Genomic DNA, 13,690 nt, shown 5'->3' on the forward strand with positions numbered 1-13,690 from the left:
GGGGCGGGTTACTGCCCCAGGCCACACCTCTCACAGGTACCAGCAGCAGCAAAGGAGCATTTTGGGAAACAATGGCTCAGACCCACTGTATGCTCCGGGGGCTGGAGGGGGTTGGTGATTCTAAGGGCTAGGGTGCCTTCACCTCAGGCCTAAGGCTGTGGCCTGCAGGAAGGGCCACCTGAGAGTGGCTGCCTCGCGAGCTTAGGGGTGGCTGCTTGCTGCCCACACTGGTGCCCTCCTTGGCCCACAGCTCTTTGGAGACGTCTGCTACACCTGCAGCCATGTGATCGAGGGTGATGGTAAGGCCCCCGTCCCTCAGCCTCCTCCCTCCTCCTCTGTCCCTCCTTCCTCTCCTCTCCTCCCTCTGGGCTCTGGGTCCTGCAGCTGCAGGCCCAGCTGGCCCTCACTATGCACAGCTGGGCCTGCGGGGAGCCTGCTAACACTGCCACCCCCCCCCCAACAGTGGTGTCAGCCCTCAACAAGGCTTGGTGTGTGAACTGCTTCTCCTGCTCCACCTGCAACAGCAAGCTCACCCTGAAGTGAGTCTCATCGCCCAGTCCCTCCTTCCCTCCTCCCCTCCTGCTGGAGTGTATCATGGGGGCTCAGGGCTGAATGGGCTCTCTGTGGGCTCTTCCTCCCGTGAGACCCTCCCTAAGCACCCTTCATGGCCAGGCTGTGGGCATCCAGCAGGAGCAAAGGGCACATGCCACCTCCCCAAGCCTGGAAGGTGGAATATGCACGTTTGCAACTGACTCTGCAGAAAAGGCCTTTGGTGTAGAGGTGGGGTGGGTGGGGCAGGGGTGGGGTGAGAGCAACCACTTGAGCTGTCTCCTAAAGGCTTCCAGTATACAAAGATTTGGCCTTGGGGAGGGAAGGGCATTTCGGCAAGGGGGGCAGCACACGCCAGCATAGGAGTCAGACCACTGCCATCCAGGAAGCTGCCAAGGGTGCAGGGTGGGCACCACTGTGAGCAGCGAGGGGGAGCCCAGTGTGCAAGGCTCATAGGCAATGGGCAGTAGGAGCCATGGGAGGTCCTGAAGTGTCAGAATCTGGGAGGAGTCTCTTGGAGGGAAGGGAGGCCAGAGGCCCATCTGCCCATCCATGGTGACCTCTGGCCAAGAACTGCACCCTGGGCCTGGGCTGATGGCCTGGGGAGGCTGGGGGCTGGGGGCTGGGGAAAGCCCTTCCTCTGCCCCCACTCACCCATGTGGGGTCAGAGAAGACCCTGGGCTAGTCTTCTGGAGCCACACTCTGACTGCTGGCCCCCCCAGGAACAAGTTTGTGGAGTTTGACATGAAGCCCGTGTGTAGGAAGTGCTATGAGAAGTTCCCCCTGGAGCTAAAGAAGCGGCTGAAGAAGCTGTCAGAGCTGGCCTCACGCAAGGCCCACCCCAAGGCTGTGGACCTCAACTCTGCCTGAGGCTCTCCTGCGGCCTCCATTCCCCCTTTTCCTCTCCCCCTCCTGCTGCCTCCCTCCCCGGTTGCCTCCAGCTCTGCGTCCTGCTCAGAGGCCTTGTCTCATCTCCTTCTTCTCTCTCCTTTCCATCTTGTCCCCTCCCCTGACTGCCCCTTCCCTCTTTGCTCACCATTTCCTCCTTTCCCCTCACTTCCCACAGCTCTACCTTTCTCTCCTCTCTTGTTGTTGCTCCTCTTTCTGTCTACCCGCAGGGGAGAGGCAGGGTCGGGGGTCCGAGGTGGCCAGCCTGTTCCCAGACTCACACTCCCCCTCGAGTTCTACCACGACAGCCACTTCCACCTGTGTTTGCTGCCTTCAGCCAAGGGCCTCCAGGGACGGGAGCCCACAGTCCCACTGTGGGGCAGCGCTCCTTCCCCCACTGCCCCAGCCCAGCCAGCACTGACCTGGTGGCACAAGTTCTCCTGGGGGGCTTGGGCAACCTCCACACCGGGGGGCCCCACTCTGTTCACTCACCACCCCGCCAGCATGGCACTGCGGGTACGCACAGCTGGGACCAGCCCTGCCCATGGCTGAGCCCCTGGACCAAGCAGATTGGGGAGCTTCTGGGGAACCATGTTGTAATCCCTCAGTCACTTACTCAGCCCAGCTGCATCCCTGGCCACACTGGGCCAGCAAGTCCTGCTACCGCCGCCCATCCTGTTAGCAGGAGGGACAATGACCCACTGCTTTCCTTCATCACCCAGGGGCTACTTCCTGAAATCCCGCTTGTGGCCCCACGGCCCCCAGCTCTGCTCCTCCCCTGGATCTGTGCCGAGCTCCAGGGAGCAGCGGTGGGAAGGTTCCCACCTCCAGGCTAGATCCTGCTTCCTCCTGAGGCCAGATAACACTCTGGACACAGTGTTCATGCAGTGCACAATGAAGGCTTCTTCACATTAGCCCAGGAGTCCTGCGTGGTTTTGTGGCAGGGGGAGGGGCGGGGGGGCGGTGCTGTGACCCTGTGGACTCATACTGTGGGAGCTGTTGACCACCTCCAGAGACGGACACCAGATGAACAGGCAAAAGGCTCCTGGAGCCAGGAGACAGGCCAGCTAGAAGCCTGCAGTGCGGGTGGCTGAGCCCACCAAAGCCCACCCGGTGGTGCAGTGGAGATGGCAGCTCAGACAGGGCCTGCCAGCCCATGAAGGGGTGAACCAGGCCTACCAGGCCCTGCGTCTAGTTGTGTCCACTGCTTGGCAGAGGCTGGCAAGGCTGGCTGTGCTCTGCAACCTGGGGTGTGGGTGGAACATGGGCTAGGGCTCACCAGAGAGGTCTCCACTGTGGGCCTCCTGGACCTGGGCTATGTGTCCAGCCTCCTCTGGGGAAGAAGAAAAGGTGCAGAGGGACTCAGAGATTTGGGTGCCCTCTCTTAGTGTGAGAAGCAGGAAGGAGGGAGTGAAGAAGGGAGGGTAGGAGGGGGAGGGAAACGGTGAATGAAGCCATTCCCCAGAAGAGCTGTCGTCCAGTCTCCCTGGAGGAGCTGCCGTGCTTTTTCTGGAAGAGACCTTTTGCTGCCAGTGCCCCCAGGCCTCCTGGCTGACCCAGTGCCCAGTCTCTTACTGACACACTCACTTCCAGGTGTTCTGTGAATGTTTATTGAACACTCTCGGGATGGGGTCTCTTTGCCTGCCTGCCTGCCTGCCAGGCCCTCTCCTTTAGGCTCCACCTGGAAGACAGCAGGAGAGGTGGCCAACGCCATGGGCCTGGAGGGAGGGGTGAGGGAGTGTGGCCTGACCCCATTGGGGGTGGTGCCTGAGGTGCCTAGGGGCTGGCGAGGTCTGGGGCCCGGGAGCCCCGTTGTCTGTTCATGGTTGTCAGGAGCTGCTGCACGTATGAAGTCAGCAGGTCGTCCATCTTGTAGCCCTGGGTGGGGGACAGGGTTGAGTCAGGGGCCCTGAGGGGCAGGGGGTGTGGGGGTCTTGGACTCAGGGGCCTAGTGGCATCCTCGATTCTCTGCCTCAGCAGCACACCTGGGCAGGGAAGGTCCTGCTGGCTGGGTGTGCCCATTTCTGCCTGCACTGTGGGTGCCCTGTGTCTCCTCCCACTCCACAGTGGCCCTGGACCACAGGGAACCCACCGTGAGGCCTTTCCACTGTGGCCACTGGCTGCGGGCCCTGAGTGACTCACCCAGCCCCTTCTCATCCCAGCCGGGCTCTGCTGGGCCAGCCCGGATTTTGTTCACTTTCTGGACACGGGTGGCCCAGGCCTCACTGGGAGCAGCTCTCCTGGTTGCAGTAGGGGGTGAGGGCGGCAGGGCTGGCTGTGTCCTGCTCCCTCTGGTATGGGTGGGGTCTGGGTTGGGGCTCACCAGAGAGGTCTCACACAGCAAGCGGCTGCCCCGGCCCAGGCTCCCCAGAACCATGTGAAAGTAAGTGCTGCCACTGCTCCAGCTGGCGATCTTGGTGAAGGGGTAGGTGGTGAGCAGCTCCTGGGGAGAGCAAGCAGGTGTGGACAGGGGCCGTGGGGGAGTGTGTGTGTGAAATTGTGTGTGTGTGTGTGTGTGTGAGTGTGAGACTGAGTGTGTGTGTACTGGGGGCAGGAGATTAGGTGGTGAGCAGCTCCTGGGGAGAATGAGCAGGCGTGGTCAGGGGCCGTGTGTGTGTGTGTGTGTGTGTGTGTGTGCGCTGGGGGCAGGAGTGTGTGTGAGTGTGTGATTGTGTGGGTGTGTGTATATGCCGGGGGCAGAAGGGTAAGTGGTGAGCAGCTCCTGGGGAGAGTGAGCAGGTGTGGACGGAGTCATTGGTGTGTGTGTGAGTGTGTGTGTTTGTGTGTGAGTATGGGTGAGCACATATGAGAGTCTGTATGTGCTGGGGGCAGGAGGGCAGGTGGTGAGCAGCTCCTGGGGAGTAAGCAGGTGTGGACAGGGGCCGTGGGTGTGCATGTATGTGAGACTGTGTGTGTGTGCACGCACGCACTGGGGACAAGAGGGTAGGTGGTGAGCAGCTCAGGGGCGAGTGAGCAGGCATGGATGGGGCAGTGGGTGTGCGTGTAAGTGTGTGTGGCTGTGAGTGTGCTGGGGGGCAGAAGGGTATGTGGTGAGCAGTTTCTGGGGAGAGTGGGCAGACGAGGACAGGGGCCGTGGGTGTGTGTGTGAGTGTGTGCTGAGGGGCAGGAGGGTATGTGGTGGGCAGGTCCTGGCAAGAGTGAGCAGGCATGGGAAGGGGCTGTCTGACACCCAGGTAAGCCTGGCGGCTGAGTCTGAACTGCTGCCCAGGGCTCCTCCAGAGGAGGGTAGGTAGACTCCTGAGCAGGTGACTGCAGCCTTACCCATACATCGCTCCCGGGACCCTGGCCAGCCCCCCAGCCCTGCCTGAGGCTCTCCTACCTTGGTCTTGGGGTGGATGAGCAGAACCCCGTGCCGGTTGATGGCGATGAGGACGATGTCAGGGTAGGAGGGCTCCGAGGTTTGCTGGGAAGGGAGAGCACGGTGGTCACGGCCTGCCCAGGAGGCCAGGTGGCCAACTCCCAGGAGCTCACCCTCCCTGTGGCACATGCACACGTGCATGCTTACATAATCACAGTACACTTACACATACACACGCATGCACTCACATATTCACTACACATATACACTAACATGCAGTCACACACATACATATTCACACGTACACACACACCCATATTCACACATATACACACACCCTCACACACATTCACTGCTTATATATTCACACATACACATACACGCTGACACACACATTCACAATACACATACATACACATACACTCACACACCATAATCACACACATATATACACACCCTCACACACACATTCATCTGTGCTCCAGCATACGTGTTCCTGCCAAACACGGCTGCGGGCCCTTCCCCAGATGTGTCTGCTGGGCCAGAGCTGAGGGCCTGCCAGTGTGGGGACATGCGGGTGGAGCAGGCCTACCTTCACCTCAAAGAAGGCAGACCCAAAGGTGGGCCACCGGCAGATCCACTTCAGGAAGGCCACCTTGGCCTCCTCCACCGTCTTGTCCACATGCTTGTCATAGGCCAGAGGGATGCTCTGGGGAGGCAAGAGCAGTGAGGGGCTGGCTGGGGCCACATTGCATGGGGCAGGGCAACTGGTCCAGAGGCCCAGAGGGTGCCCTGCTGGGCACCCCAGGGTCCCTAAGCCCTCGGTGTAATGCAGGGAAGGTTGATGCCCACAGACCCACATACTGTCCCCATCCCAGGAACGCATTCAAGGCCCTGGGGGAGGGCCAGCAGCACCCCAAGGCCCTCCCCAGCCTCCATCAAGCACCTTTTTCCACTCCTCCGAGGACATCAGGCGTGTAAGGTTCTCAGGCACGAGTTGCCGCAGGATCTTGGGGATACTAGCCAGTTGGGACCGGTCATTGTCAAACTGGGCCTTGTAGATGAGGCCTGCCAGGTGGAGGACATCCTCCCTCGAACACTTGTGGAACCCACGCAGGTACTTGGGCAGCTCCTGGGGCAGTGGACATGTGAGTAGGTGAGAGCTGGGCCTTGGGCCCCTGCTGTGAGCTGCATGGGCTGTCCCCTTCTCGCTTAGGTAACAGGGATCTGTCTAGGAAGACCTAGATGGCAACTTGCGAAAGCCTTCAGGGGAGAATTTCCGGCAAGGGAACAACCATCGAGTGGGCAGGGCCCCACATCTCACCAGACCCCTGGGCTCAGCGCTGTGGGTGCAGGCTGGTGTTTCTCAGGCTGCGAGAACCCCACCCCGCCCCTCCCCTTTGGCAGTGGTGCTGCTGGTGCCGGTACATTCACCGTCCCCAAATGCTGCTGCCACTCGTTTCTGGCTCCAGGACTACCCGGCCCGGCCTGCCCTCCACTGTGGGGCGGGTGCCTTGGCCTCTCAAGGCAGGAATGTGGAGGGAGGAGGGTGGGCCCAGCACAGCCACCCAGGGCAGGAGTGTGGAGGGAGGAAGGTGGGCCCAGCACAGCCACCCAGGGCAGGAGTGTGGAGGGAGGAGGGTGGGCCCAGCACAGCCACCCAGGGCAGGAGTGTGGAGGGAGGAGGGTGGGCCCAGCACAGCCACCCAGGGCAGGAGTGTGGAGGGAGGAGGGTAGGCCTAGCACAGCCACTCAGGGTAGGAACCTAGAGGGAGGAGGGTGGGCCCAGCACAGCCACCCAGTGCAGGAGTGTGGAGGGAGGAGGGTGGGCCCAGCACAACCACCCAGGGAAGGAGTCTGGAGGGAGGAGGATGGGCCTAGCACAGCCACTCAGGGTAGGAACCTAGAGGGAGGAGGGTGGGCCCAGCACAGCCACCCAGTGCAGGAGTGTGGAGGGAGGAGGGTGGGTCCACCACAGCCACCCACGGCAGGAGTGTGGAGAGGAAGGTGGACCTGGCACACCCACGCAGGGCTGGCTGGGGCTGGCATGTCTAGCAGGAGGGCAGCTTGCCCCTGTACCTGGTGGTAATGGAGTATGGTGTCTGCATTCACATCCTTCCCCGGGGACACGTTGAGCCACAGTTTCCGCATGAAGAATACCTGGTAGGGGACCGTCACAGGAGCCCCTGGGCAAAGGGTGGCAGTGAACACCAAGCCTGTTCTGTGGCCTGCATCTAGCCCTTGGCCATACGCTGACCAGCAGGCCTGGCCTGGCCTGGTGCCCCCGCCCGCGGCCCAGCCTTCCAGCCCCTACATCCTGCCTCTGCTCCTTCTGTACTCTTGATTGGAAAGCCACCTGCCCCTTCTTCCTCCTTGGCTCCCGTTCCTGTTTACCATTTGGGACTAGTGTGGGATCACCTTCAGGAATGTTCCTGAGCCTCCCAGTGGGGTCAGGCAGTTGCCTGGCTTGCAGACCCTATGCCTCTTGGATCACCCTGCATTAAGCCATCTGCCCTGGGCCTGCCCTCATGCTCTGCCCCTGCCCACGCTGGGAGTGCTCCCTAGGCAGGGCCGGGTTATTCATACCTGTGCTCTCCCGCTTGGAACCAGGGCCTGGCTATACCCCCTCACCCAGGGGAGATAAAGGGGAATGAATGAATGAATGGGCATGGGGGCCATGTGGAAGGTTTCAGGGGCTGACACTTCCCAGGGACAGGCCTGAGTAGGGGGAGCCTGATTGCAGGGTGGTGTTGGGGGGAACAAGAGGGTAAGCCCTCCCCAGAGAGGCAGGCACCCCCTTCCCTCTTCCCCCTTCCTGGCCCTGCCCCGCAGAGAGCCCCTTCACCTTCTTTCTGGGGCTTGTTCTTCTTCACCCAGTCAGACACCTGTCTCAAGGAGTCAAAGAAGAAGTCTCCCTCCTTCTGGCTGAAAACCTGGGGGGGGGTGAGGGGGGGCAGGGAGGCATGTGAGTGGAGCCACCTCCAGGGACAGCTAGAGAGGCTGGGCCTGGCTGGGCCATCTACAGCTGGTGGACTGAGTGCCACATCAGGGGAACCACTGCCAGGAAGGTGGGCCCAGCACACTACCTCTGGGTCCACCACCCACCTTCCTTCTGACTGAGGCGGGCAGCAAGAGGCCCACCCAGCACAGGGGGGGTGGGTGGCTGACGTCCAGGGTGTCCTACGTGGCCTCCACAGACCAAGCCCCACCCGCCCACCTGCCAGTCGCACCTTGTCAGCAATCTTGACAAAGAGGCTGCAGCCCTCCCAGGAGGCCAGCTGCAGCTTGGTGGCAATGCTCTGGCATGCGTCCCGCACCCGTGTGTTGGTGCCCACCTCCAGCATCTGGGCAGAGAGGTGGCAGGTGAGTCCTTGAAAGCTGGGTGGCCCAGGATGCACCCTAGCTGTTCTCCCCGATGAAGGTGCTGCCTGGGACAACCCTGTGAAGCCCGACAGGCGAGTTCCTTGCTAAGACTTGGGTTGGCCTGCTCTGGGCCAGGGATGGTGAGCCCCAATTCCAGAAGGCAGCCAGTTGTATAGTCAAAAGATGAACTGCCTGGGAGCCCAGGAAGCCTGGCCTCCTGACCTGCTCTGAGAGGCCTGCAGCCAAATGGTAGCAACATTCTGTGTAGGATTTATAGACCCCCAGGGCCGCAAAGGCCTTCCCCAGAGCTGCCACTTCTGCCTCCTTGCCCACTCATGCCTGCTCCTCAGCCAGGGGCCTCTGCACCCCACCAGGTCTTGATAGGCCCTTGTCCTCCCAGCTGGCCTCTCCGCTCTCCCAGCCCCAGTCCCAGGGCTCTGCCCACAGAGCACACCCAGTGATGGCTGCCTGCACCAGGCAGGCTCAGAAGCCCGTTGGGGCTCCCCAGGCCCCAGAGCCTCAGTCTCCTTACCCACCCTTCCAGCCTCCTCTCACCGGATGTGCTGTGCCCCCTCCCCCAACCCAGCCTGAAAAGCCCAATGTATGCCTTTGGGGAAGTCCTTGCTTCTGAATCCCTGAGGCCCCTCCCCTCCCTGCTGCTCGCCTCAAGCTTCTGCATGCCCGGGGGCGCAGCCTGTGCTGTGGGCTGCCTTGGAAGCTGCCTCCTGTCCCAGCCCAGCTAGGGTCAGGTTTGTGGGGGCAGTTTCTCAGGGAAGATAGAGGGGTAGGACAGGGACACAAGTGAGGCACTGTTGAGAATGGGCTTTGTTGATCCTGTGTCCCTCAGCTTTCCTGGGTGAGGCATCCAGAAGGGAGAGGTGCCCACAGCCCTGAGAGGCCCCCACCCTTATGTGGCTCAGCCTGTAAGCCAGGCGTCTGTGCGGAGGGCAGGCCGCCCTCACCTCGCTGGTGTCATTGGGGAAGTAGACCTTGTGGCAGATGCGGGTGACGTTGTGCTCTGCAGCCTCCACCTCCACCTGGTGCGGGGGCTGCTTCCGGGGGCCCACTCTGGAATGGGACAGAACACTGTGGATACCATCCTGCCCATGCCACCCACCGGGCCCTGGCCTGCAGGCCTGGGGGGACTGCTTTTATTCTCCTTCTGCCTTAGACAGGAGACTTTCTAGCTAAGAGCTATGCGTGGGAAAAAGACAAGGAATAAGTTAGGGACCCCCACCCAGGGTGCTCAGCACACGTGGCCCCCAGAGGAGGCAGCAAAGGCAGGCCTGGTCTCACCCCCCAGGGACACACATTGGGGAACTCAGACTGGCCAGGCCAGGGGCTCCTGGGATGGGAATGCTTGGGCTGGTTTGTATTCTCGTTCTCACACAACAGGGGCATCGGGCAGGGGCGGGGACTCTGGCAGGACCCACCTCCCCCTGCATGCCCAGGGCAGCCACTGAAGTCATGGGCTGCTCCCTTTGCCAAGCCCATGGGGTGACTTCTGTTTCCGTCCCTACCCCATGGCCACAGGAGGCCACACCAGAGGAGGCGGGAGGCATTGAAGAGAACCAAGACCGACCCAAGGGAAGAACTTCGCAACTGTGGGGAAGATGAGGTGCATGCAGACTGGAAGGGATGGGCCACCCTTGGCTGGGGCTGCGATGGGAGGGAGGATGGACTGCTTGGGGCATCCAGGTCACCATCGGGCCTCCAGGTAGTTCCCTATGTGCCCTGGACATGCATCAGTAGGGCCATGACACTGTCCAAGACCCCCTGTGTCTCACCTTCTGCCTGCTTCCCTGAGGCTCAGCAGCCTGGTCCAGCTTACCCATACTGATGCTAGTTTCCAGAGAGGATGACCTTGCTGGCCATCTGCCAGGCACCCCCTCCACCCACCGGGGTCGCCCACACCCCCTCTGGGTCACCAGCACTGCTGGGCACTGCTGACCCTGGGCTGGTGCTCCAGGGAGCATGGGGGTGGTGGGCTGACCTCAGAACTCTTTGGAGGCGGCGGCTGCAGTCAGGGGCCAGCTGCTTCTTCCTCCGAGTGTCCACGAACTTCTGGGCGTGGGGCAGCAGCTCCTTGCCGGGCGGAAAGAGGCCCGTGCAGAGCCATAGCAGCTGCCAGCCCCGCTCTTCGCTGTGCCTAGGGGCCAGAAGCGTAGTGAGGGAAGGGCAGGGGGTGGGGGGCACTTGCCCCTGGGCACAAGTCCAAGGGGGTGCTAGACAAGGCGCAGAATGACATCCCAGGTTGCCATGAATATGAAAGGCACCTGACTGAGTAGGCCGGATAAGAGGGGAAAGGCATTTCTGCTGACTCGTGGCTGCTATCAACTCTAGTCATCTTGAAGTTAGGGGAGGGGGCAACTTAAAGATTGCCCTTGGGCGCTAGTTATCTTTGCTATGTCCCTGCTTAGGGGATGGTACCTGTCAGCCTGGAGGGCTTCCTCCTGAGGCCCAGGCCAGCCAGGCATGTTGGGGAGTGAGGCATGAGATGTGCCCGAGGCCAGGGGGCATTTCAGGGGAGGCTGGCCAGGGTGAAGAGGCACTGGGCCCAGGCAAGGTGGCACTATGTCAGCAACTGCCCAACACCACAGAAGGCTTTCATGCCACAGTCTCATCTGGGATGGGGAAGGCCACCATGCCCCTTCTGTGGAGGGGAACCCTGAGGTTCAGTGAGCCATGGCCGGCTGAGTCACAGAGGGGAGCGACGGGAGCATGCCATTCCCTCGTGGAGCACACTGTCTTCAGAGGTGGGGATGGGGGAGCAGACTTTAGGGGTCTTTTCCTGGGGGTGGAAGTCAGCAGGGCAGACCTAGGTTCTAGCCCTTCCTGCTGCTACTCCTACTGTAGGGCCTCACATGGGCTGTCTGGCCTCCAGGAGCTGCCACTTCCCCTCTGAGCAATGGGCGCAGCCTCCCGGGGCAGGACAGATGGCCGGTGTGAGTTGCCCGCCTCCCAGCTGACCTGTTGGAGTTGTGTGTCAGCTGCTTCAGGATCTGGCAGTAGACCTCGTCCTGCAGGGCCTCTTCCTGGAGGGCCAACGAAAAGATCTGGTCTGTGAGCTCCAGAGAGGACCAGGCCTGTCTTGAGGGGTAGTCACCCATGTACTTGAGAATGGGTCTGACTGTCAAGGAGAACTGGATTGTGGGTAGCCCCCAGGAGAGGGGTTCACAGTCTGTCATCTGTCTTGGCCCCATGCTGATCCTGATTCTGACAATAGCCTGACCCCTGACCCTGGCCCCAAGCTGATCCTCTATGGCTAGACACTGGTCCTTGACCTTGGCTCCACACCGACCCCCAGCTTTAGTCTCTCATTAACCCATGATCTGGCCCCTCCAACCCAGTGCTACATTGGTCCCTGACCCTGGTCCCACACTAACCTTCGACTCCAGCCTCACACTTACCTTCTACCCTGGCCCCATACTAACCCTTGACCCTGGTCCCACACTAACCCTTGACTCTGGCCCCACATTAACCCTCGATCCTGGCCCCACACTAACCCTTGACCCTGGCCCCACACTAACCCTTGACCTTGACTCCACACTAACCTTCGACCCCAGCCTCACACTTACCCTCTATCCTGGACCCACACTAACCCTTGACCCTGGTCTCACACTAACCCTTGACCCTTGGCCCACACTAACCCTTATCCCACACTAACCCTTATCCCTGGGCCCACACTAATCCTTGACCCTGGTCCTGCACTGATGGCTGTCCCAGCTGCACAGTGAGCTGCATACTGGCTCTGCCCTGCACTCTGTGTGGCCAGCTCCCTCACAGGGCGGCTGTCGGGACATGGAGGGGAGCAAGTGCCCTGGGGTAGCACTGGCCGGGAAGGATATCCAGGAAGGTCTGGCAGGCGCAGTCCCGCAGGTCGGCATTGGCGTGGACACGCTTGAGCAGAGGCTGCCGCAGTGGCTCAGAGGAATGGGCCCACAGGTGGCCCCGGGTCCGGGCCAGAGGGAACATGGCTTTGCTGACACTCTCCTTCTCTGGGGCCCTGTCAGGATGGAGACCACGCATGGAGGCTTCTCTCCTGCCCCGCCGCCCCCTCCCTACTCTGTACAGTACGGAGAGACCCAGGCTCCAACCAGCACCATGTGGGGGCTGTGCCCTCTGTGCTCACTGACTCATCTGTGAGGTGTCATTGCCTCAGACCTCTCGGGGCTGCCGCGGGAGAGGTGCCCTGGGCTCAGGGAGTCCCTGCCATACCCTCCAGGCTCCTCCACATCTGTTTGCTTTGGTCCCCCGCTTCCCTGGGAGGGCCAGGCCTGGGTGGGCACCTGAAGAACTCATAGGAAAATTCCTCCAGGGTGTGCACTTTCTCCTTGGGCTGCTCCTCAGGCGAGGGCTCTGCAGGCCGCCTCTCCTGGGCCACCAGCTTCCGCTTCTCGGGTGACATGGCTAGCAGGCTCTGTGGGGGTACAGGCTTGGGCACCCAGGAGCCACTGCCCACAAGGCCCCTCCTCAAGGCTCCCCCTGGCCTGGTGGTCTCTGACTCAGGGAAGGGCCTGGCCTGCCGCCTCCTGTGTCATTGATGACTCAGCCTCTCTGAGCCTGTTTCCTTTCCCTCAGGGAGATTAGCACTCACGGCTGTGGGGCCTGACCATGACATTTGGGGTACAGCCACTGGGGTTGCTCAGACTCATGGACCCCATGCCCCAGGACACCTCTTCTCAGGGGCATCTCTCACCTCTGTACTGTTGCCGTTTCCCCTCCCTCAGGCCTCAGCACAAACAGCCTTCCCTTAGGGTGAGCCCCAGCTGACTATTGCTCCCATAACAACCAGTGCTGCTTCTTGGAAGCAGTTTGCACACTTGCAATCGATTGTCATTAATTGCAATGCTCCCTGAGGGCAGAGCTGCTATCGTGTTCAGTCCTGCATTGCAGGCACCAGGCACTCAGTAGCTGCTCATTATGTGCATGTTGGAATGCCTGCCCATTTCTGCCTCCCAACAGTACTTGTGGTGGTGGCTGGTCTTGGGGGCTGGGTGGGGTGGGTTTCAGGGGCAGGGAGACATGGTCCTCCATGGCATTGGCTGTAAGTCAGGATTTAAGTGAGGCTGAGGCTGGGGACAGGATGGTTTGGTCCCCAGACAGGAGAGGAGGGAGGGGACTCCTATCACTGAGCACCTACTAAATGGTGAGCACAGTTTGGGGCAACGCCCAAATGCAGTCTGTGCCATCGTCACGATCACCCCTAGGGACAATAGGGGCTGTGGCGTGACCTGATGGCCATGTCACCCCCGGCCTCTGCGAGGTGGGGTGCAAGCCCCTGAGCTGGCTCCTGGTTGGCATCCCAGGCCAGACCGGTGGAGGTGGTGTGCGGTTACCAGCAGCTGTGCCGAGGGTTTGACCACGGTCGGGATGATATAGAGGCAGGCCGTGGACACCAGCCCCGTCCGTCCTGTCCTGTCGTTCTGGCCCAGGGTCCAGTTCTCAGAGGCTAGTAGCCCCTGCTTCTTTGTCAGGATCAGCAAGTCCCCTTTCTTAAAGGGCAGGAGGGTGGCATCATCTGTGAGTGCAGGGCACAAATGAGGACAAAAAACCACTGTTTACTGGGCT

At 61.1% G+C, this 13,690-nt stretch overlaps 2 protein-coding genes across 2 annotated transcripts in view; one reads left to right on the forward strand and one right to left on the reverse strand.

Annotated features, from left to right (window-relative positions):
- The window catches only part of LIMS2 (LIM zinc finger domain containing 2), a 56,092-nt gene extending 54,577 nt beyond the window's left edge, over positions 1-1,515 (forward strand). The window contains exons 8-10 of the mRNA XM_010596410.3: positions 251-299; positions 464-539; positions 1,272-1,515. Of these exons, the coding sequence (XP_010594712.1) occupies positions 251-299; positions 464-539; positions 1,272-1,419 (273 nt within the window). The 3' untranslated portion in view covers positions 1,420-1,515. The remainder of the gene's footprint in view (positions 1-250; positions 300-463; positions 540-1,271) is intronic.
- A 1,661-nt stretch (positions 1,516-3,176) lies between these two features.
- The window catches only part of MYO7B (myosin VIIB), a 105,867-nt gene continuing 95,353 nt past the window's right edge, over positions 3,177-13,690 (reverse strand). Inside the window, exons 32-45 of the mRNA XM_064287456.1 lie at positions 13,459-13,640; positions 12,409-12,539; positions 11,968-12,125; positions 11,090-11,243; positions 10,113-10,268; positions 9,082-9,187; positions 7,987-8,100; positions 7,602-7,689; positions 6,836-6,942; positions 5,703-5,888; positions 5,349-5,465; positions 4,778-4,861; positions 3,761-3,880; positions 3,177-3,315 (exon numbers count right to left, since the gene is read on the reverse strand). Of these exons, the coding sequence (XP_064143526.1) occupies positions 3,214-3,315; positions 3,761-3,880; positions 4,778-4,861; positions 5,349-5,465; positions 5,703-5,888; positions 6,836-6,942; positions 7,602-7,689; positions 7,987-8,100; positions 9,082-9,187; positions 10,113-10,268; positions 11,090-11,243; positions 11,968-12,125; positions 12,409-12,539; positions 13,459-13,640 (1,805 nt within the window). The 3' untranslated portion in view covers positions 3,177-3,213. The remainder of the gene's footprint in view (positions 3,316-3,760; positions 3,881-4,777; positions 4,862-5,348; positions 5,466-5,702; positions 5,889-6,835; positions 6,943-7,601; positions 7,690-7,986; positions 8,101-9,081; positions 9,188-10,112; positions 10,269-11,089; positions 11,244-11,967; positions 12,126-12,408; positions 12,540-13,458; positions 13,641-13,690) is intronic.

Source organism: Loxodonta africana, chromosome 6, assembly GCF_030014295.1.
Source record: "Loxodonta africana isolate mLoxAfr1 chromosome 6, mLoxAfr1.hap2, whole genome shotgun sequence".
Classification (NCBI taxonomy): domain Eukaryota; kingdom Metazoa; phylum Chordata; class Mammalia; order Proboscidea; family Elephantidae; genus Loxodonta; species Loxodonta africana.